This window comes from Sparus aurata, chromosome 1 (genome assembly GCF_900880675.1).
Source record: "Sparus aurata chromosome 1, fSpaAur1.1, whole genome shotgun sequence".
Classification (NCBI taxonomy): domain Eukaryota; kingdom Metazoa; phylum Chordata; class Actinopteri; order Spariformes; family Sparidae; genus Sparus; species Sparus aurata.
The window spans coordinates 7,456,577-7,480,795 of record NC_044187.1 but is presented as its reverse complement, the minus strand read 5'-3'; the positions used below and the strand labels follow the sequence as shown (position 1 = coordinate 7,480,795).

Here is a 24,219-nt window from a genome sequence, read left to right as displayed (position 1 = left end):
GAATGTAATTTAAATTGGAATTCGATGTGACACACTCGCACTGTCTGCCAAAGGACAGCTGGTAGTGTGAGAGGAAGGAGAGCGGGGCTTTGATGGTAGCGCTGGCACCGACCTGCTATAGATTTCCCCATGCATCATGTTTTATCATGGCGATATTTGATCTGCTTAATGGAAGGCCCCGCAGCATTCCGATACTCCTGAAGGGGGGGCTTCAGTATAGCCGGCTGCTATTAATAAAAGAGCAGATGTATTAGAACTCGCTCTTCAACCTGTCAAAACATGACAAAAGACCTATTGTATAAGATGTGACAGAGACTAGCTGCTGTGCAGAGCTCACCAGTGAGGACGGATGAAACATCGTCTTGCAGCGAGAGTTTCTGAACATGTCGGCTGTCACAACACAGGGGGGAGATTTTCTGTTCCTAAACAGAGCTGTATGGAATCCTGCAAACTGACTTCTTCGGCTGGTTTTCCTGAAACACAAGCGTCTTTCTTCCCTCCTCGGCCTTCTATCTCTTTATCCGTCTGTCTTCCACTTTGTCTTCATTCCCAACCCATTTCTTTATATCTCAACAAGTGACACCAGATATACAGTATATACGTTTGATAAACTTATCTGTGGTGAAGATTGTCTTACTTGGAATAGCAAACCAAGCTGGTTTTTCCTACTCTTTCTGCTTGAATATTGTCTGAACAATAAGATATGATGAGTGTCAACCCATTGGTTCCTCCACAAGTGTCTTGTCTGGCATCACCGCCATCTTGGTCTTTTGGAGCCAGATGTGACCATATTTGTATGACAGGGCTGGTTACGTTATCTTTCATGCAAAATGGGACCATTACTAACAAAATAAACATCACGCTGTATTGAAGAAGACTTTAAACCAGTGATTGAGACCATGACCTTATAAGGAAAATGTTTGCTGAGATAATAAATCAAGTGAAATGTTAATTTCTCATAAACTTACATACAATTGGACTGCAACCAGTGGAGTCGCCCCCTGATGGCCATTAGAAAGAATGCAGGACTACAGCACTTCCACATTGGCTTCACTTTTCAGACCTTGAAGGTTCATCCAATATTATATACGTTCCATCAATTAGTTACAATAATACATGCAACCATTTTGATTTACAACAATGGATTCCAGTATTGACCCACTGACACGACAAAGTAAAAATGACATCAAGAAGTCTCTAAAAACTTCTGAAACCACTCCTCCAACATCATTCACTTCTCTGCTGTCTGGTCACTATGTTCAAGAAACTCACGTACAACAGAGCTAAATACACCAATCAGAAGTTAGCTTCAGAGGTACTCGGGGAAGTTTCTGTTCTCTGTGGACGTTTTCATACAGTTTGATTTGTTTCGTCTCTGCGACACCACTGAAATCCATCGTAACTGGTGTGAATGGGAGCTGACTACAGCTCATGAGGGAGCGTATCACAGCTTTCAGAGCCTCCTTTCAAGCCTAAAGGCGGCACGTATATGATACTCAGGAGATACATTTCCAGTGGCTTATTTTGTAGAAGTGTGCCTCCGTTGTTGTGCTCGTGTGGCGTTCCCAAACAGACACACAAATCCAGCCTTCTCTCCGTTGGCGTTTCTGTGCCAAACAAGGCAGACGAACCCCGATGAGCGCCTTCTTGAAAAGTGCTGTTTCGACATGACAGCGACACCAAGTTGTTATTGTCATGAAAGCGCCTGGCATGTGTCAAACGATGTCGCAACATCTGCCACGCAACTTTTTTTTTTTTCCCTACAACCTTACTCACTTTCTGATTTCCAAACTTTCTATTTTTCTCTATTTTTCGTCTTTGTTCTCCACCCCTGTCTTCCACCTCTCATTCCTCCCACTGATAGCTGTCTTGTTGTCTCCACATAAATTGTTGATCTCCCCCCCCCGTCTCCCCCATACCCCCCTCCTACAGAATATTCTCCTCCTTCTCCTCCTTTTCTGGTTCAATCCCCATCAGGGGCCCGCGGAGCGAGCGAGAGCTCCCATCCAGCTGCAGCTCGACAGGGACAGACTTTAAAATCTAAGACGAAACTGAAAAATACGTGCAGCTGAGATGTTTGCAGTCACAACAACACAGACCTTCTCGGTGTTTGTCATTTGTGGCTTTGCAAGTTTAAGTGTGTTAAGAGGATTTTTTGGTGCGGATCGCTGAGGTAGCACAGCGTCAGCAGTCCAAAATACTTTCTGTCTTTAAACAGAAAAGCTTTTTCCTCGAGTGATACTTCTTTTAATCATCGACAGTTCCCTCAGCTACCGAACAGTCAGCAAAACTCAATGTCAACACAAAACTTGGTTGACTTCACAAACAAATCTGCAGAACTTTGATTTTCCTTCGTTTTTGCTGTAGATTCATCATTCCAAAGACTGTGTAGGATGAACTAAATGTGGATGTGTTCACAGGCAGTGGTGGAGATCTCCACCACTGGACTTGGTTTTGTTTAATCGCCCTCCTTTCATTTCCTTTCTTCCTCTCCTTGTTCGTTATTTCCTCTTCCTTTTGAACATTCACTTTCTGGGATTAAGAGGCTGTTGCCCGTCTTTCTTCTCCTCCTTCCCTCCTTTCATCTCCTTAGAAATTTTACTCTTTGGGATTTAAATCCTCTTTCTCTCAATCACATACCTCTCAACCTCCCATCATTTCTCTCCTCTCCTCTCCTCTGACATGAAATGAAATGCCAGTCAGATGCTAAATGAGAAATTTGAATATCAAAGTGTGTGTGTGTGTTCACATCTGGCCGCCGCTGCACTACCTGTGTGGGATCCTGTATATCTCCCTTCCCCTTCATCTCTCCAGGTGGTGTCCATGGGTCTGTACCTGGGCGAGAAAGCCTATCTCAGGAGCAGCTGGAACATCCTCGACGGCTTCCTCGTGTTCGTGTCCCTCATTGACATCGTGGTGTCGATGGCCGGCGGCGCCAAGATCCTCGGCGTTCTCCGTGTTCTCAGGTTGCTCAGGACGCTACGCCCCCTCAGGTCAGGTTGCGTTTCCTGTTAAAGCATGATCAGTTCAATTGTTGAGTGAAGAAATAGGTAGGAAAAAGACTTTAGGTTTATTTATGACGATCAGTACCACTGGGCTAACTGCACCAGGACCCTGTTTAAATGAACGTTATAGTTCGACAAAGAGAGTCGTGACATCGTACCGTCAGCTCATCCAACCAGAGCTCTTGAACAAATGTGAGTTTAATGTCTAATGTTTGAAGAACCTCACCTTTTTGGTAATCCTGTGCATTAGTGTGAAATCCTCCTCTTCCATGCTCATAAGAAGTAAATCCACAGCGCGTCCCCAGATTTCTAAGCAGTTCTGATGCAACCAGTTGGGAATCAAGTATAAACAGTCCCCCCCACATAAAGTGTCATTTTCACATATTAGCTTTCATATGGATGAAACAAGTAAGATACAACATGTTAACGAGAGAGCTGATCTTTCCAGTCTTTGAGCCGCCCTAATTGGCTGCTCGCGGTAGCTTCATAATTACTGCAGAGAGACGAGAGAGTTGTAACGATCCTCTCACGTAACTCTTCATCAGTAAGCGTATTTCCAAAAAACGTCAAAACATGCCTTTAAGAGTGTCAATCAGCCAATTACAGCGGTGTGATGAAAGGAAAGTCCACACAAGAGGCACATATGGTGCGCACATGTAAATATTTTGGTCAGTCTTCCTCCTCTCTGCTGCTGGTGTAACGTTATTGATTTGGTGGTGGTGATCTTTTTTATATTACAGAATTTAATATGCACGATTGAGGGCAGTGTTCGTGTGTTTGCCACCCCAAGATAGGTTACATCAGTGATGTGCACAAGGGGGGGGGGGGCTCGTAGCCCAATTGTTGAAAAACACGCGCTAAAGTGCCCTCCTGGGAGCCAAAACGCGCACTAAAGTGCCCTCCTGGGAGCCAAAACGCGCACTAAAGTGCCCTCTTGGGAGCCAAAACATGCGCTAAAGTGCCCTCTTGGGAGCCAAAAAAGCGTGCCAAAGTAATATCTTGGTTGGCAAAAGACACTAAACTGCCCCCTTGGCTGGTTAAAACATGATAAACCGCCCTCTTGGGAGCCAAAACACGTGCTAAAGTGCCCTCTTGGGAGCCAAAACGCACGCTAAAGTGCCCTTCTTTTCGCCCCTGCCCTTCAAAAAGTCTGTGCACGCCACTGGGTTACATACAGCATTCTTATAAGTTACGAGCAATTTTCAGTCAATTCACAAGACCAAAAGCAACGATCAGAGAAAAATTAAACCTAATTTTGTGGACCAGGTTTCCTTTTTTTTCTTCTCTGCTTTCCCGTGCTATTCATTATTTCATGACACTTTATAGTTTTTAATGAAAAAAGGGGTTAGTAATAGATTTATAATCTCGTGACCCCCCCCCCGACTGCTTCAAGATACGTTTTGTCCATTTATTACACGACATTATCTGACAGCACAGTTAGGAGAATGGCTGAGGCGGGAGCAGCAGGTGAACTGAGGTGCAGGGACCTCAAATTACACCCAAGTGAGATCATTTTAGATTCTGAACGAATTCAGTCTGAGCTGTATTTCATTAGAAGCAGTGGGATTCTGCAGTCTTTCCTGCACAGACTAATCTCTCTTTGCTTAAACTATTACAAATGTGTTTAATGTACATATAAAACTGAACTCAATAGAGGGAATCATGCTATTAAAACTGTGTCTGCTGCATCAAAGTGAACCACACAGCTGGACTTTCCATTTCTGCTTTTGATGATTATGACTCATAGTTGTTTATACATATAAAAGCAGGTCTAGACGTTTAAATTTTAACTTTTTTGCCTTTGAGTTAGACATAACTACCATGTAGTCTTTCTCATTACCTTTCGCTTTGTCTTTTATTCTCTCTCTATCTCTCTGTCTCACTTGGGCCTGCAGGGTGATCAGCAGGGCTCCAGGACTCAAGCTGGTAGTCGAGACCCTCATCACGTCCCTCAAGCCCATCGGCAACATCGTCCTCATCTGCTGTGCCTTCTTCATCATCTTTGGCATTCTCGGTGTTCAGGTAACACCGTCAAATACAGATTTTCATGTTCTCAACCTTTCTCTTTTATTAATCAGAGGATCTCAAGAACCTTTTGTTTAATGTATAAGGACTGAGATGGTCAAACTTTTTCAAATGTTACACGACCTAACATAGCAACCCTTGTGCTCACCATAACCTTATTAGGTTTTAATAGACATCAGAATCAAAGCAGGTCAAAATACGCTTCCCAGGCAACTATTATGCTCTGCAGCTTAATCTAGAATTAAATCTAAAAACCACGAAATGGAAGATTAAACATGAACAGAAGAGAAAATGAGATGAGGCTGTGTGGCCCTGTTAGCACCCACAAGGAAATCACGTTCTCACAGCACGGCTCGGAAGGCTAATTAGAGCAGAATCCAACACGAAGCGGTATAACGGTAGCACGTCGCTATGCAGAAATCCAACAGTTGGGAGTAATTTTTCCAGCCGGAACGAAGCGCAGGCTGAGTTTTAGAAGACCAGAATATCTGAGCACCAGATATGATCCATAGACGTATCAGTCCTCTGCAGGTAAACGTGCTCCATCAATGGGTATATTGTTTAAAATCTCCCCAATAGACTTCTATTTTCACACCATAATTACAGTTCACATGTAGATTTATAAATGTGGATAAATGCAGGCTTTAAGAATAGTTAATAGACTTATTTCCCATTGCCAGGGAATAGCAGAAAGCAGTAATAGAGTTACAGTGATTTTCTTTTGTGTCAGTATGTCCTTCAAAAACTAAACCTTGACTAAACAATGTCGGAACTCTGAACGGAGACGGATGGAAAAATATCTACATGGCAACATACAGAACTTGGAAAAAGGGGCGGAAATGAGCGTGTCCACCCGAGTGTCCAACCTGAGCTGGAGACAGTCAACACCTGTGACTACTGCAGAGTCATTTAACCACTTGTAGCCTTTCCCACTGCAGACAAAAGATGCCAGATGTTAGTGTTTTTCATAAGGTATAAGTCTCCTTCACTGGTTGTATGAAACCACCAAAAACTGACAGGATTCACAGTTTCTGCACAACAGGCTGTATCATTAGTAATTTATACTTTTCATCCTATTTACGGGTGAGTTAATAAGTCTCGCAATGCACATTTTCCCTTTTTTATTTCGTCAGCGCGGTCTCATATTTTTCTTTTGCGTCTCCGTTGTCAGTCACAGCCTGTTCCTCCTGCATCGTTTCAGGTTATTATTCTCACTGCATCTGCTGTTATGCAGTTATTGCTCCCTCCTCCTCTTTGATGCGTGCAATATGATTGAGAATTAAAAACAATCTTCTCTCCGCCGACTTAAAAAACCACACTGTTCGTATCAAGTGCTGATGGATCTCTCAGTTAGGCTTCATCCACACGCGGTAGTTACGCATGCTAATTACGAAACTGCTTCAAAAAGCCGCATGAAATTAAGCGGCTGCGCGCGAGCGTTGTCATGACTTCATCACAATGTGTCTTTGTTACGCCCGTCCATCACATCCCGCTCTGTGTGTGTGTGTGTGTGTGTGTGTGTTCTCCCTCCCAGCTCTTCAAAGGGAAGTTCTACTACTGTGTGGGCTTCGACGTGAAGAACATCACGAACAAGTCCGACTGTCTGGCTGCCAACTATCGATGGGTTCACCACAAATACAACTTTGACAACCTTGGACAGGTACACAGAAATATATAGTGTTCTGAGCCTATTTCTTCTCGGTGTACACATAAACAACAGAGCACATATTCATGAAAATACAAAAGAAAGAGTAGCACACTGCACATGACAGACCTTCTCCAATGACTACATGACATATATGACAGGTAGTTATATAAAGTAATTCTTCCTTATCTAGAAAGGAAAAGGAACATTTGTCACTGAATTAATGCAATAGTACAAAGTGATACAGTGGATGATTATTTGGCTTCACCACTTTAAGATATGCTATGTACAGCTTTTGCACACCTTCTTTAATATCGGCAGGTGCGTAGGAGAAGACTGAAGGCCGACAAAATCAGGAAAAAGACTCCACTTCACTCGCAATTATGTTTAAAGAGCCTCCAGAGTGTGCGGGAGTCTTTTTCCTGAAGATATTCTGTGTAACATTTCAGCACTACAATATCTACAAACAACTAGACCGTTAAATACGATGTTGAGTTGTGTCCCTACAGTATTTCAAATGTTCCAACAATGTTCCAACACAGAGAAATACATATTTTAACTCAAGATGACGTGTCATCTGGTCGAATGTCGTTATGACTTTGGGTAAATGTTACGTCGGCGGGTAATGTATGTCGATTGAGGAAGGGAGTTTGCGAACATGAAACACGAAACAAAACATCAAGTTTTGACACATTACCCTGCATAAAAGCCTGCGTAACGTCAAATAGATGTTCAACGGCAATGACGATCTGTTTATCAATGATGACAACAACTCCCATGATGCCGTGTGTTAATTTTAAGTGGTTTTGGGTGTCCTCCAGGCTCTGATGTCCCTGTTTGTGCTGGCCTCGAAAGACGGTTGGGTCAACATCATGTACCATGGACTGGACGCAGTGGGGATAGACCAGCAGGTAAGAACAACACCGGTACAAATTTGTATAACACACAGAATGAGTTAGCATGTGGAAAGACTTGTTCTGTTTGTTCACCATCTCCTTGATTTTCTGCCTCTTGATTCGGGTCCCGTTCTCAGTGGCAAAAACTAAGCAGCCCACATGCTTCCATCTCATCCTTCAGCTCTTTTTTTCTGGGGAAACCCACGCCTTCTTAGGCCAGATGGAGCATTAAATCTGTCCTGCTGCTCACCCCGGATCTCCACCCAGTTGGACCCATTTCACAACTCCCCCACAGGGAGGAATCCTGATCAGATCACCACGCCACCTCAATCAGCTCCAATAGAGGAATACACACTTTTCACCCTTATTCTTAGAGTTGTGGCTAAAAAAACAAGAGGATCTGGTGGTCTCAGATTCCAGCTGGCTGCCAGTTGAATAGCTCCATAAACCCCCTCATTCCACACTTTTCTGACATTGGACGTTTCTTGTCCGGCAATTTCTGAAACTCTCCGAAACTGACAATCTGACATTCACACCCACTTCATGCCATGATGGTCAGCCGTGCGGAGGTGAGAAATGAGCCTTCAAACCTCTCTCTCGAGCTCTGTTTTCTATCTTTGACACAGCTGTAGCTGTGAGCAGAGTGCAACACTATGATTTTCTTCCAGGAGAGACTGCCTGAAAGTGTGCGCCTTTAATGATATTGTTCAAGATAAAGGATGAAATATCCCCTTGTCTATGATGGCAAACAACACATTCAATTCCCATTAACATAATCACCTGGAAACTTTGGCAGGCCATTTCAAAAAGTGCTTGGCAGGTAATATGACCAAACCATCAGTCTATCACTGTCTGTCACAGGATAACTTCAACCTATCAAATCAAGGGTGATAGAACGCTACCAGCAGAGCCGGTTGGTCGATCAAACTCTTGCCAAAGTCAGTCGTGAGCAAAAAGAACCTTTTTATCTCGAAAAGCCTTCAGTGCTGTTGTTTTTCGCTTGTCTTTCAGTGAAGAAATGCTCTTCTGATACAACAGATGCTATAGCAGCTTCTATGCTAACACCGTGAGGAGCCACAAGTGTTGTTTTCAAATGAACAGTCGCTTCCTTCGCTGGTTGTCACATGTAAACAACACTTACAGCTGCCAGTGTTTCTCTTTCCACGTTGATCGGTCTGAAACACTGGGGTTCAGCCAAAAGCGCATTGCGTCAAAGCCTGGCAAGACAGATACTTAAGATTCCTTAGACATCCATATTCAATCTGTGGTTCTATTGTCAACTTTCAACTAACTATCGTCAAATGAGTCCATTCACGCTGCAAAACAAAGTACGGTTTTGATAAAACATTAAATTAGCTCGCAGTAGGTGCTTCAATAACCTGTCTAATGACATCACACCATCATTCCATGAATCTTAATTCTCTGTTCGGGGGAATCGACTCTTGCACAGTCTGAAGAAAAGACTGATATTGAAGGGCTGATCGGTGAGAGCTACCTTGTCAAGAGTGGAAACAGCGCCTTGGGCGAGACTTGAGAGGAGAACTTGCAGATGGGCGCCTGCTCCAGTCCAGCCTCTCTTTTTTCTGTGGACTCACTTATCATTGCTTTTCTTGCAACTGCAAATAATGATTTCTTGCATTGCCTTTGGGGGGCAGTTGAAAACAAAGGCCACGGTGGACTGAAACTTACCTTAAGAGCTGTTTTACAGAGCCTGTGTGTATAATGCACTGCTTCACAGAAGTTTAGTTTCAGTTAACTTCCCTTTGACGTCACGAACAACGCACACATTCACACGCGTGACGTCAAAGTCCAATGATGCGATGCAAATTAGCCTCCTGAAATGCCTACAAAGTGAACAGATTCCCTTTTAGAATTGGTTTTATCTGAAAATCTATTAGGGAATCTATTAGTGGGAGGGCATCATTCTGGATGATTCAGTTTCTCCTGCCTCGGGGGGTTAAACCTCTCTGCAGTCCAACATGGCTTTGAATGACTAATCCCATTTGCACTCCACCCTGTGCTTCCAACACTCAACGCTCCGCCAAATTGAAAGTCTGACTCTCATCTCCGGTTTTGCGGCACCTGAACTTGATTTTTTGTTTTGTAATGACTCCCCGCGTATCGGCCTCGACACCCGATCATCTCCGGTCCTTTCTTCACATTGTCTCCCGTTTCCTCTCTTTCCCTTCTGTTCCCCTGTCATCCTTTTCTTACCAGTGGCAGCTCCGGGATTATTGGACCGCACCGGCTGTGGAGCTGGTTAATTGGTAGACAGCGAGAGGCTGTTCCCTCTCACTCACTGCTTATTACATTTGTAACAATGATAACCAATCCAGATCATTTCCTAAATAATCTCTTTCTCTGCATCACTATCTTTCTACCTGACAGGCGTCCCTCTCTTCTTCCTCACTTCCCTTCACCAAGCATTTCCAAGTAGTTCTTAATCCGATCTCTTCTTCATCTCACCTTCCTCTTGACATTCTTCTCCCAACTCTCCCTCTCTTCCTCCCCTTCAGCCGGTGACCAACAACAACCCGTGGATGCTGCTCTACTTCATCTCCTTCCTCCTGATCGTCAGCTTCTTTGTCCTCAACATGTTCGTGGGCGTTGTGGTGGAGAACTTCCACAAGTGCCGGCAGCACCAGGAGGTGGAGGAGGCCCGGAGACGAGAGGAGAAGCGGCAGCGACGCATGGAGAAGAAGAGGAGGAGTAAGATCAGGGGGCTAGTAGGGGAATAAAGGGAAAGGGAAGGGAGAGGGGGAGGAATGAGAGTGGTGTTTGGAGAAAATGTGTGGAGGGAGGAGTGATGAGGTAAAGAAGAGGAGAAGGATCGGGAGGGAATACGGGAGTGAAAATGCAAATCGGGAGAGGAAAAGGAGGTGTAAGGTGGATGGATTTAAGATGTCATGGGAAATAAGGACACATAGGAGGGAGACACATGGACACTTAAACCTCCTGGGAGGGGAAGGAAGACTGGGTGAAGATTTAGTGGAGGGAGGAATGATTAATGGAGGGATGAGAGTCCTTCAGAAAAAGAAGGAATAACCTCAGGAGGAATGGAAGGAATCGATAAATCAAAAGTAAAATTGAAGTTAAGGAAGACACAAATACAATACACAACTTTGATTATGAAAAGACACTAAATTATCATCTCATGAATGTTTGTTTACCACCGAGAACAAGATGTAATCCAGCAAGTTATTTAATATGCAAAAAATAATAATTAATAAGTAACACTTGACTCGAAGATTTGGAAGGAGTCCAAGTGGCACGCATCCAAGACTTCTGATACGACGTTCTCTATCACACACCCTTAATGACACGACTCGGAATGAGTCATCATTTCAACTCATTTAAAACTACTTAACCTCCCTCTCTCACGTTTATCAGCTTTTTCTCCTCATATTATCTCACAGTTTTATCTCCTGCTCTGCTGTTTCTTCTTTTTTTTTTTTCGCTCCGCTCCTCATTTCTCACCACTTTTCGGCTTAATAAATCATTCGGTTTGCACTTTACTGGATTTTATCTACACTGCTTTAATTCTTTAAAACCAGATATCTCTTCTGCTCTCTTTGCGATACCTCATTTTCATTGCTCTTTTCCTTACTGTTCTTCATTTCCTCCCATTGTGGATTAATTTTTCCAACATTATCCCTCCTTTCAACCGTTTTTTCCTCCTCCTCCTCCTCCTCCTTCTCCTCCACCCTCCACATCTAAACTCTCATTTACCATCTGTGCATCCGTTCCATCAACGTTTTTTCCTGCCTACTTAACAAACAAAATCCCTTCCTCGCTTTAAGTCCTCTGTCTCTTTCTTCTTTACTTTCCCTCTCCAGAGGCCCAGAAGCTGCCCTACTATGCGTCATACGGTCCAGCCCGGCTGGCTATCCACACTCTGTGTACCAGCCACTACCTGGACCTGGTCATCACCTTCATCATCTGCATCAATGTCATCACCATGTCTCTGGAGCACTACAGTCAGCCACAGGTGTGTCAATAGGTGATGGAAGGATTGCCAGGGTGTGGGCGTAGGAGTGAGACAGACACAGCAGACTTGTTTAAGGGCGTCTGAGTAGGCGGTGATGCACCATCTGGAGGTTTTTTTTTTCAAAGTGGGCACTCCCAGAGTCGGGCTGCCAAGCTGCTGCTCTGAATCAGCAGCAAAAAAAACTGCCAATGACCAAAACATTTATCCACGTGCTGGACTACAGTCTATCTGGCAGATCAGGGTCTTAGTTATGTAAATTGTTACTCAGACCCTCTCGAGGCCAAACAAGAAGTTATGCTGAACGAAATGAAAACAGGCCTCTGACAGTGGAGAAACACTCTGCTATATGGATGAGTCCAATTCTTTACTGTCCTCTTGGGAAAATGTGTCTCAGGCTTCGCTTGAGCCCCCGTATTAGCAGAGCTGTGCCAGCAGTTATGGTAAATCATAACGTAAGATACAGTGGAGACGTTTTCTTTCCATCCTGGATGGATGGTATCCAAATCAATGACAGTAACTTATCAGAGCTATGTGCTGAAGGTGAGAACATTTTCATTTTCTTCCTGCTAAATAACAAGAATGCATCGCCTGCCATCTCCATCACGACCATAAGGAGTCCAGAAACTTATTTCACGCGTAATTCATACATCCTTTGTAGGAGGAAATGAGACGGGACAAAAAGTACGTAAGAAGAAACTTTTTTTTTTTTTCGATGACAATGCACTCATTGTTCCCCCATAACTCTGTCCTTGGCTCGTAGACTCATGAAGGCTAAATGTGACAATAAAGACATTCTACTGTATCTTATTCTCCATTGTGTTGTCTGGACGCTGCTGATCTTAAATAACACAATGCTTGTGCCGAAGGTATGAAATATTGGCCGGCTGCAAACAAACAACCTACACAGCTCATTATTTTCAGTTTGCTTTTACCTCCTCAGTCTGTTGATGCCAGCTTTAACCAATACAAACACTCCAAGTCAACAACTGTTTGGGCTGCCAGTGACGTCTTGAGCTACCACCCACACATGCCAGGTTACAGTCAAAGACTAACATGTTCTATGGCTGTATAGCACTGGACTGAAGCCCAATCAAAACAGTCCAGTAAGATAACTAGCCTAAAAGCTGTTTTGATGGTTAACAATGTTGCTTCAAGCTTAACCGGGCTGTTCAGATGTGTGTCTGGTCTTTGATTTCACACACTGAGGATTCTAAGACAGTCAATAAATACGATTATTTTTGTCTGCCTTGAAAGAATTATTTGCAGCAGTAGATCTCTACCCCTGCAGCAATGCAGCAAAAAAGTCTCCTATCAGATTTAAAGTCTTCAAATAAACATTGCATTGCTCCATCTCATGATTTCAATGCTTTCCCCATCATTATTAATAATCTATATCCCGATACTCTTAATACATTCGGCACAAACTTTAGAGAGGTGCTCAAGCTGCTGTAAATTCTGAAAAGAATAATTCAGCATTTTGGAAATGTATGCTAACTCACCTTTTTGTCCACAGTTAGATCAGAATTTTGATACCACGCTCACGTCTCTGCACTTGTATGGAGCTACAGCCAGCACTCAATGAGCTTAGCCTAGCTTAAAGACAAGACAGAAGTAGACTGACTTCTTCCAAAAGGTAAAACATATCTCCCTTCCAGCACCTTCAAGCTCATTAATAGAGTGATAAAGGGATGACATATTTTTGTAGGACAGCCTGGAATTTGGCACGTACCTGGTTGCCAGTCACCAGAAGTAAAAAGCTAATGTCGATTGTTAACTGACTACACTGCAGTCCTTCCTACTACATTACACTTTAAACACTTCATAAATTGACAAATCTACATGTTGTGAATAGCTGGGTACATGAACTCATGTTTGGTGTGATGACGTTTAAGGTCCCCGACAGCCTCTTTAGCCTCAAGAAGTAACTTACAAGCTTACTTTCAGAATTCCCACATTGTGTATTAACTCACATACCGTATTTTAAGGTGCTGGACAAAACATGAAAGTCTGTTAAACCTGTGTTAATCAAAGAGCTTATTCAAGGAACTGGGAGGGCAAAAATGCTATCTTAATTCCTGGTTTCTCATCTAATTCTCACTTTACAAAACACAAAATGTTAAAGGACATGCTGTACTTGACACAATTTAAGCTAAGCTAATCAGCTGCAGGTGTTAACTTCATATTCACTGTACAGACATGAGTGGTATCAAGATTATATGGATGGACTTATAAATGAGTACTAAACAGCCATCGGACACCACTGCAGTAATCTGTAGGGGGATGTGGTTTGATTTATGTCTTATACATATAATGGGTCCTTTGGAACTTGTTACCTATATACAGTAAATCAGCATTATGCAAAATTCTAGCAATGTAACAATCAATTCAAGTCAATAACATACAAGACCATATATTCTTCTTCTTCCTTAATCGGTCTGCAGTGGTTGTGATAACAAGGTTTAATATTTGCATTGAACATAATAGTATGATTCATATATTCATTTTCTGGCTGATGCATTAATACCAGTGCGGTTAGAAAACTGTTCTCTGTTCATCTCCAGAGTCGGACGTAGTTTATCTGTCTGTCTCAATTAAGCTCTTTTCTATTAAAAGAGATTAATTGGTAAGATGCGTTACTCACATTGACAGAACAGATCTAATCCCTACTTGTCCCGTTATTTTCTCACTCTGCTCAAACAAACGTTCTCTTATCGACGTGACAAATGTGAAACAACACATCTGTTTACAATATCTCACTGTGGATAAAGACGTGGTTGTGCAGTGGTAAACTGTGATAGAACGAAAGGTAATATTTAATTTCTCACAGTTAAGATCAGAGATGAAAACAGAGGAAATTAACTGTCTATTACTCCTGCTTCATCTTTTTTTCTAACCTCTATCCTGCGTTTCTCTCCGTCTCAGTCTTTGGAGACTGCACTGAAGTACTGCAACTACTTCTTCACCTCCACCTTTGTGATTGAGGCCTCACTGAAGCTGGTGGCGTTCGGCTTTAGACGCTTCTTCAAGGACAGGTAAAAAAGGGATACTCAGCTCTGTGTTGATGAGTTTTATGAACCCACCTTTTGATAGGTAATATAACAAATTCTCAAATATCTTAAACGGGCAGTGTATACATTTTCCAAACGTGGTATGTAATGTGTTTTATTAAACATGGTATTTTAGCTCTTCACAATGTCACTTCAGAGATTGGCAGCTTCAAATAACAGCAAAGGGAACCCCAAAATCCTCTTGATTTTAATCCACTGTAAAAGACAATATGGTATCATTTTATGAACATATTAACCATAAACTATTTGCTTATTAACATGCAAATTTAGTTGCATACGTTAGTCATCATAAAAGACTTGCTTTATGCTAATGCTTTATTCTGTATCATTATACAAGTGTAAGTATGACTACTGACTAAGAGTTTCCCCTCAATAAGTTCAGTCATTGTAACTCAGAATATGTTCCACATGGTGCTGCTCATAAGTTATTCACTTTAGTTTTGACACTTATTAACCCCACCGAATGTACTTGTGAAATATTAAGTATGAGCACGGCTATTCTTGTGGTTTCAAGATTTCATTCAGACATCATTACTTTCTATAAATAAAGCAGGTTATTCAGGGAAAACTCTTTTTTTAATAGCCTAGTGGTTGGAGAATATGTTCACTTATGTGCATACTAATAGGCAAACAGTTAATATGTGTACACTATTATTGTTTATTACACACTTTTGAAAAACATAATTGCCATCTGGAAAGTTGCTTTTAGTGGGGGTGGAGGTACATTTTGTTGTAAGTGGTCCAGGTGGATGATGTGAGTACAATTCATTGAGTTCACACCCGTAGTCGGAAAGTTCAGGTCACAAAAGCACTTAAATATCCGGAGAGATCGTGGTTTCAGTTGATAAAGCAAACAGGTCCTGTCTCCCGCTTTAAGTCACTGTTGACTTGTTATGTTTTACGCATTCAGTGCTTTGAGTGCCTAATTGCGAACATAAAAAGGAAGAATAATGCTTTAGTTCCTAAGGGCAAATGTTGTACTACAAGAGTAAATAATGGAGGAAAACAAATTAATGAATTGCCAGTTAATATTTGCAAATGCATTCGGCATCAAAGTTTTGTGACCTTCCTCATGTTGAAAGAAGATATAATCCAGGCGACAGTACGTCATCTTCGAAACTTTTAATTAAACAGGGCAGGGTCCTTAGATGGCTGGAAGGATAATAAAAAAAATAATCTGTAACACCGAAGATAGTTAAAGCATGATTAAAGTAAATGATTACAACCTCTCTGCATGCTATTCCTTAACAAAGTGTAATGACAATACTCACAGAATTATATGTAGAACTACTGGTTTCTAAAGATAAGTCAGACAAACACTGGCTTTTACTGTGTTTTAGACAAAATGAATGACTCGAACCGAGGCGGCGCAGGTGCAGGGACTTGTTTGAATTTTAATAGATTTCAATACCTACACCCGACATCTTAATAATGTAGTGAGGAGGATCCTCTCGCTGTCATGTGCCTGGGCTTGTGGAGCAGCTGTGATGGTGGTGGTGAATATTATTTGAGATACCCGACCTACGATCAGTTTCTAGAATTGTGTATGTGCTGGAGGAAATTACCTCTTCTTTGCAAAATGATTTTTTCCGGCCTTTCTTAATGCTCTTTGCCTGTCTCATTGCTCCTGTCTCTCTGTCTCCCCTTCTTTGTCTTTTTTTTGTCCAATGTTAGCAGAAGCATCTTTAATCATATTATTAATTCTGTCCTCTTTTTCCTCTGTATCCCCCTCTCTATTCGTGCCATCACACTCTTGTATGTTTTTTGAAAAGCTCTTCCTTTATTAGGCGACACCGTTGTGTGACAAACTGTGTGTGTGTGTGTGTGTGTGTGTGTGTGCTGGTTCTGCTGCTCTGGAACTGAGATATTATCTAGGACGAGACACATTAACTGTGGAGGAACATACCGCAGGCAGCAATTTTGCACTAAATTGAGTTAAAGAAATGTAAGAAACTTCACAAAAAAGAAGTGTAACTGCCTTTCTCACCAAGAGGTTAACACTACGGTGCAACATACACGACTGTTTGACCAAGAGTAGTTTTGACAGTTTGAGAGGTCTTTTCTTGGTGTTGTTCTTTAAAATGCTGTTTTTTGCAGACTGCTTGCCCTATAACTTAAAGATGTCTGAGATGGCTGTAATGTACAGTAGACAAGGCCAGCGATAAGAGCACGATGTCTTATGTGGCACTGACTCTGCCTAGTTATGTAATCAGTAGTGGTTAGAAAGTATCTAATTATGCCGCTCACAATATTTTAGATTGTCAATTCATTGTTTTTGCCCATTAAAGTCCAGCGTGTAGAATTCTCTGTCTTTTAGCAGTGCGGTTGCATATGAAAGATTAGAGAATTAAGCTGTGCGGAAAATACACTTTTGAGTATCATATAGCATCATTACCCTTAAATTACACAGACTGAAACATTAAAAGTACCTATTACAGTACATAACATTCGATATGTGCAATCCATCCCACTTAATGCACAAAAGCAGAGGGAGAGAACCATCAAAATACAAAATACGTGAATTAGAAAATATCTCTAAAAGTAATTATATCAACAAAATAAACTGACTTGACTTTTGGCATAGAATTAAATTACTAAAATCAGGTATACGGACAAAAAATGTTGGCTTAAATAACAACAGTTTATATCAATGAATCCAGTCTTTTCTATTTGCATCTGTGTAGCCAAAGTGAAAAGTCCAGTTAAATACCAAAGTATTAAAACATTGGAAGATATGAACCATAATAATAATTTAATATCTAAAATCAGAGAAAATGCAAAAGAATATGACAATCTCGCACACTTGATCACCTTTTGAAAGAGTGTCCTCCAGTTTCTTGTCATTGTGTGGGAAGTTTTGTGTGAAGGTAAATAATTTATTTTCTTAAAAAAGACCTGTATCTTAAGATAAGTGTAGCATTGAAGGTGTTATTCTAGTTTAACAATAAATATTCATGACAGGAGCGGGCCTTCAGGAAAAGGTGGACTGTAACCCATTCTTCTGCCGCGTGAGCTGTGGGGGAATAATGCAAATTAAGCATTAAGTTGATGCAGGTGATTAATATTCATAGGGAAATTAACATAACACAGACCCCTGATGTGTGCAGCCATGAAGTCCTGAGTCCACACATGGAGCCCAGACTCCAAATCCATGCCTTTTCTCCTTCTTATGGCTAGTTCTATAGATTATGGCAGATTGAAAAATCCCTCGATGTATGTGTGTTTTAAAAATGACAGGAATCAGTGGTCCCCTCTTAGACAGTGGAGAAATGTAGTGCCCAGTTTGTGCTATTGACATGTACGAGTGTGTGTGTTTGTGCGTAAAGGTGGAACCAGCTGGACCTGGCCATTGTGCTGCTGTCAGTGATGGGCATCACCCTGGAGGAGATTGAGATCAACGCCTCCCTTCCCATCAACCCCACCATTATCAGGATCATGAGGGTACTCAGGATAGCAAGAGGTACACACACACACAGAGAAAAAATGTAAACACAATCACACTGTGTTCATGTTCATTCAACCATTAAATTTTAATCTCAACTGCAGAGAAATCGCTGCATTTAATACTGGTTTATATTAGAGGTGTACCTTTTCTCTAACTTCACTGGTTTAAAAGCCTTATTTTATCATATTTTAGTGAAAACTCGACTTTTTCTCCTGTTCCTTTCATGTATATTTGCTTTTTATGCTGCTAATACAAGCTCAACACTACTGTAATAGTCAACAGGTATGATAAATTAAAAATAATATGCATATTTCTGTAGTAATTTAACAAATTTACAGCAACGTGTTAAATAATGAAACTACTGTCCTCTTTCCGGGACTAATTATGCTGCCTCTACTTTGCCAATTTTATCATTCTGTGTTTAACCACTGAAACTCAGCACATCCTGTCACTAATTATTCACATTAAAAGCTTTGTAGCTGCTCAAGAGACCATCCCATCCTCAACTCAAAACACAGACGCATACGTTGTTGGCACAATAAGCTTGTAATGACCCGTGTGTACGTTTATCGTTAGGTTTATCACTTTGGGAATCGTTGGGGATCGGTGTATCCGGTCGTTTAGATACGAAGACACGTAGCAACAGATGAAATCTTTCTCTCTCTCTTTTAATGGGCGAAGCTGCTGTTTATTCACTGATGCAATTACTGCTGTGAGAACGTACATTATGCTAATCTCACCTTTGTTAGCAAAGACAAATGACCTCATGAGATAAGGCTAAATGTAAATTGTGATTTTTGTTTTCTTTGACTAATTCTTAGTTCATCTATCACATTATGGGCTCATTCAAACTAGTTTTAGGATGAGACAAGGCTCACTGAAACACAAACATTAACAAACTTTACGTCTCATAGCTCGTATGCATCTGTCATTTACAGTCCTACAGTTGTCTTAACCCTCCCTTAATAAAGGTAAATCCGATATTCCATTCCTATGTCTCAGTCTCTCTCCTGTTTAATATGACTCATTCAGTACCTTTGTTCTTATTATTCAGAGGAAATTACAGAGCTAGCTCTCTGGACAGCGCCAGTTCCTCTTAACTTCACAGTGAGGAGAGGATAAAGGCTAATTACATCAATCTCACTTAAGCCTCGCCCTCTTACCGTCACCCCTGCCCTCCATAACACTGCCCAGGGAGCGCTGAGTGGACCCATGGGTAATATGCTGATTAAACAGCAGCAGGTGGTAATTAGCAAGCAAGTGGGGTATTTGATGATGAGTGTGAGGGCTGCCAGTGACTTATAATCATTCCATTCTTCTCATAACATTTTTACCACTCTGCCTGAATATTAACTAACCTATGTGGCTGTGGGAAAGAATATTGAAATGTTTCACTCTCACAGAATTGGGTTTTTTAAAATACATGGAACAAAAAACAATTCAGTGACACTGGTTGGATAGTTTGAGAAGTAATGAGTTAAAAATTCATTTAATTTAAATTCATATGGCTACCTTGCATTACTGGCCAGACTAAGTGGTAGTCCGTCAGAACCGGGCCAGAGGAGGGGGGGGGGGGGTCCAGACACATCTCTAAGAGTGAATAAAACTGCTTTGTCTGATTCGCCGACTAAGAATTAAAAACAAATTCAGCACAGGAAACCAAAACTTGAGTAAAAACTAGTCAAAGTTCCTGAGACTCTCAAATGTTTCCAGGAAAAATTGCCACTTTTGAAAAAGTGAACTACACCAACACTAAATCCAAAGAAAAAGACAGCTACTCCCCTAACTAGCACCCTAAGAGCAGAGCCGCGACACTTACACTTTGCACTGAAGATGTCACCAAGACGAGTCTTACAGAGGTTCTACTGTTGCTGGCTAATGATTTGGCGTCGCTCTAACCGGCCGCTACATCCATCCTCTCTTCACACATACACATAACCCCCACCAACCACACTGACAGGGCTCCATCTCTCTGGAGGCTTTATTGTCTGAGCGTCCGTTCCCATTTCCCATCAGACTACGACTATGTTTTTTTTCTCTCTGCTATCGCCACATTATCAGCCATGTTCCACCAGAAATTGGACCGCTGGGAGTTGTGTAGGGTCTCTAATGGAGAGGCGGGAACCTATTCCCTTCCCATTCCTCCTCTTTCTCTGCCAACCTCTTATCTGTCTTGATCGTTGCCTTCTATCTCTGCGGTGCCTTTTGTTTTCCGGTCCTTTGTTTCACTTTCTTTCACTCTCAGATATTGGCTGTTGTTTATCACATCTGTCCAAAGCAGCACACAGACCCACATGCATGTGCACATTCACAGTGTGTGCATTTGGATGCCAGCGTTGTCTGACCCTGCGTTCTCTCTACAGTGTTAAAGTTGTTGAAAATGGCAACCGGGATGAGAGCTCTGCTAGACACAGTGGTCCAGGCTCTACCTCAGGTATGTGTCTCACACTCACTCACACACACACACACACACCCTCCTTCAGCTTATCACAAGGACACACAGGAGTTAATTAACATTTGAGGAATGATAAACGATTGCTGGCGAAAGGAGCTCCTTGAGAATTCTGACTTTCAGGGGAGTCAGGTCATGACTAAATCTTGCCCCCAATGTAACGACGCTTTGCTACCTTCCCACTGTTCTCCCCATTTATTCAGGAAATATAAAGACCTTTGGCATTAATATAAGGTTCTTAATTCCCACTGCCGTTGATGAGAAAAGAGCAGGTAAAACGTTTTGCTCCATCAGTACATGAAAAACCTTTTTGGTCCTTCAGCCTTGGCTCAGCTTCATGTATGTATTCAAAGTATTTGCTTCTCATTGAATGCCTGGAATACAAGCGCAGGGTTCTGGCAGGAATCCCATACATAAGTTGCATTAGATCATCCCTGCGGATGGATTTTACTGGAATGGGAACCGAAGTTCAATATGCATGAAAATTGAAACTACATGAACAATTTTACAAACTGAAAAAGTAAGATTTATTTAAATAAAACTGCTTCTTTCCCTCTGACTCCCTCTGACTGCCTCTGCTGCCGAACATTTCTCCATCACTGTCACTTTGTCTTTGTCTGTTCAGTTATTAATTACCTGTGTTTCCTTTGCCTGAAGCAGGCGGTGCATTTAATGATAGAGACGGATTAAGTGTAGCCCAGTTAGTGGCAGGGAGGATGTTTTTCATGTTCGATAAATGAGGATGTATTGTTCTCACCACTGGTTTGACAAAATGCCCAACTAAGGATAAGTGGCTTTGGATGTTCAGTAGTAAAACAATAAATAAACCATCTGTCCAGTACACCCATTGGGAGATGACATACCTTTTTGGTCTATAGTACAAAATAATAAGTTATGCTAGGCTACACGATCAATACTTGATGGTAGGATAGATGTTGTTTGTTTTGGTCTCATGATTTGAAGAAGAATTACAGAATTTAATAACCAGGCTTTTACCAGCCATATTATAGTCTTGAGGTGTAACTATGAACTGTGGTGTTGCTGTCCAACTCTTCTTTGCAGCGTCTCACAACATTAACATGAACTGCAGGCTCTGAGAGCAGAAACCATAAAAAGGTGCAGATAAAGACGAACACATAGAAACGCCACAACAAAATCACTTCCATGTATCAAGTCTTTTGTCTGTTAGCCTCTTAAGCATAGTGCTCGGAAAGGAGATTTGGAATTAATTCTATAAAACATGTGTATCTTACAAACATGCACTTAGAGTGGAGGATAAACAGAAAAAGAAATATGATTTTCACAAAGAGATTACAAGGTAACGGGCCCAAAATGTGCAAAGAAATAAATATATAAAGAATATATCTCTTTTGCTGCACATAAAAAAAAGGTATTAGCTGAAAGTCTGCCCGTGTTTGCCTTTCTCTAACATTATGAAAATGAAAAGAAGAACCTAAGAAGATACACTAATGAATCTGTAAAAGCTGCTCTCTTTAAAACAGCTCTTTATTAGAGGCATTTATAAAGGACTGAAGCAGTGTGTTGATTTTTTCCAGGGTAGAGTTTTTCAGTTCAGCTCCCTCATCGATGCTCTAACTGGAGCCCTGTGGGTGGATTTTGGTCTCTTGGGTTTGGAAAAATCATTTACTCAGACAGACACACAGATACACACACATTAACACAAAATAAACGCTAACTCGCACACTGACGTAAAATTACAGTCGCAGAAATCTCCCTCGCCTCAGCTGAACCTCAAAATCAATAGTCCCTTTTTCTTTTCCGTCCACTTTAACTCGTTTTCTTTCCAGTCCCTGCTCTCTCTTGGGGCAGATTTCATCGGTTTTGTTGGTCTTGCTTTTGCGGTGGAGGCTTAGACCGCAGCAAAAAAAATTAATAAATCCCATCAAGATAATAGGGAGGCACTCTGGTTACAGTACTGCACTGTGGTGCTGTGGACATTAGCACACACAAACACATGTCACAGGTCAGTAAGTATTCTTTTTGTTGTCTTCTGATTAGAAAGACAATTTGTACATGAATACTGACAGAAACAGACTCCTATGAAAATGAAATAACATACAATGATCGCGAAGTCTTAGAAGCCTGTAAGTCACCATCTGTGGAAAAAAAAAGTGCAGGAACAGTCCGGCCAGATTCTTCTCTGTGATGCCGCAAGAACACTGACAATGTTTATTTTTTTTAATCATTTTTAGTAATATGAGAATCATCAGCAGCCTTACAGTATCATCTGAAACATATTGGAGTTGTACAGCAGACTTTCTGTTGTCATGGTGCTGTCGCTCTAACCTATTTAGTGGTTTCTTGTGATGTTATTCTGCTAATGCACTCGCTAGATGACAATGTTTGATGTACATCCCACCCATACAAATGTATTTAAAGGGGTAGGTTCACTGCTTTTTCACTTTAACAAAGAAATGCTGTCTCCTAATCTGTAATCATGCTGAAACTTCACTGATGGCTTTGTGTTTTTTACAGACATCATATTCTGCTGGGTTAGTTTGATGAAATGCCTTCAGGAACCATGATCGGTTTCTTTTTGGGAAAAAAAAGAAAGGAGGATGAGGTTCAACTTGACATTTCATCAACACTTGACTTTTTCTCCAGGGTACATCCCCACATTAAGCCTCTACAAGTTAAAAGACAAGTGTATTAACCTGCGAAGTGAGCAGGGGCACTTTAAAATGACTGATGCGGCAACAACTTTTTCAGATAAGATAATGCATAATGTCATCGTATTTAAAGTTTCATTTGCAGCCAAATCAGAGGTAAATAAACCATTTTATTAAAATATACTCAGTAAACCCGATTCAAAAATCATTCTGCAACAGTATCCGTTCATATATTAATAATGTAACTTACCGCAACATACAGAAATAAACCTTTCTGACTGACAGGACACAGGTGCAATTACATTTTTTTTAAGTTCATCAAGATGTCTGCAGTATCAGAACACATGTGCTGAAGTTTCAGCTAGCAAAAATAAAGCCACTGCAGCTTCATTTTCCTGTTTTACAGTATCAGTCCCAACTCGTCATATACAGCAGCTTGGTCAGCGGCCCAATAACCTTCAAACTATGAAGTTCTACCTGCCCCTCTAGCATCAATTTTGCCACAGTTAGCAATAATAAGTATGCAACATGTGGTTAGCCTTTCAAAAAAAAGAAGATATCCTAAGACGACAGTATGAACAGTTGGGTTTAGGCGCTAATACTATTTTTATTGTTTTTTATGTTTAGGAACATATTATGGTTTGGAATGAAATAAGTGTGTTATTTATGTAAAGTTGCTTACAGTACATAACCTGTGTTACGCAACGTAATATTAAAAAAAGCCAACAGACTTGGTTAGAGCAAAGGTTCTGTGTTTGACCCGCCCAGCCACCCCAACCACCAACCTGGACTGTGAGTTAGTCCAGTGAGAAGCTGTCATCTCAATACTAAGGCTGTTCTTAAGGCTTTGCTGTGCACAGTTATACAGTATAACACAATTATAAGACGAAAGAAAAGAATTAGAAGTAAGAACATGTAGATGACTGAGTCAAGTTTTCATTAGTATAAATGTACAAAAGAAACATGTTGGGTAAAAGTTTTCAGATCCATGCAGGTTTGTTTGCTATGGAAACCAAAGGTATAGATATCAAAGTCCACCTCAACTGTGTTTCTCACAAAGCTTCT

General features: G+C 41.3%; 1 protein-coding gene across 2 annotated transcripts in view; it reads left to right on the top strand.

Moving 5' to 3' along the window:
* Positions 1-24,219, top strand: part of cacna1ib (calcium voltage-gated channel subunit alpha1 Ib) — a 232,969-nt gene that overhangs the window by 177,006 nt on the left and 31,744 nt on the right. For both annotated transcript variants that reach the window (XM_030431025.1, XM_030431017.1), the window contains exons 22-30: positions 2,815-2,993; positions 4,901-5,027; positions 6,565-6,690; positions 7,497-7,586; positions 10,088-10,280; positions 11,408-11,559; positions 14,482-14,591; positions 17,954-18,087; positions 20,436-20,506. In XM_030431025.1, the coding sequence (XP_030286885.1) occupies positions 2,815-2,993; positions 4,901-5,027; positions 6,565-6,690; positions 7,497-7,586; positions 10,088-10,280; positions 11,408-11,559; positions 14,482-14,591; positions 17,954-18,087; positions 20,436-20,506 (1,182 nt within the window). The remainder of the gene's footprint in view (positions 1-2,814; positions 2,994-4,900; positions 5,028-6,564; positions 6,691-7,496; positions 7,587-10,087; positions 10,281-11,407; positions 11,560-14,481; positions 14,592-17,953; positions 18,088-20,435; positions 20,507-24,219) is intronic.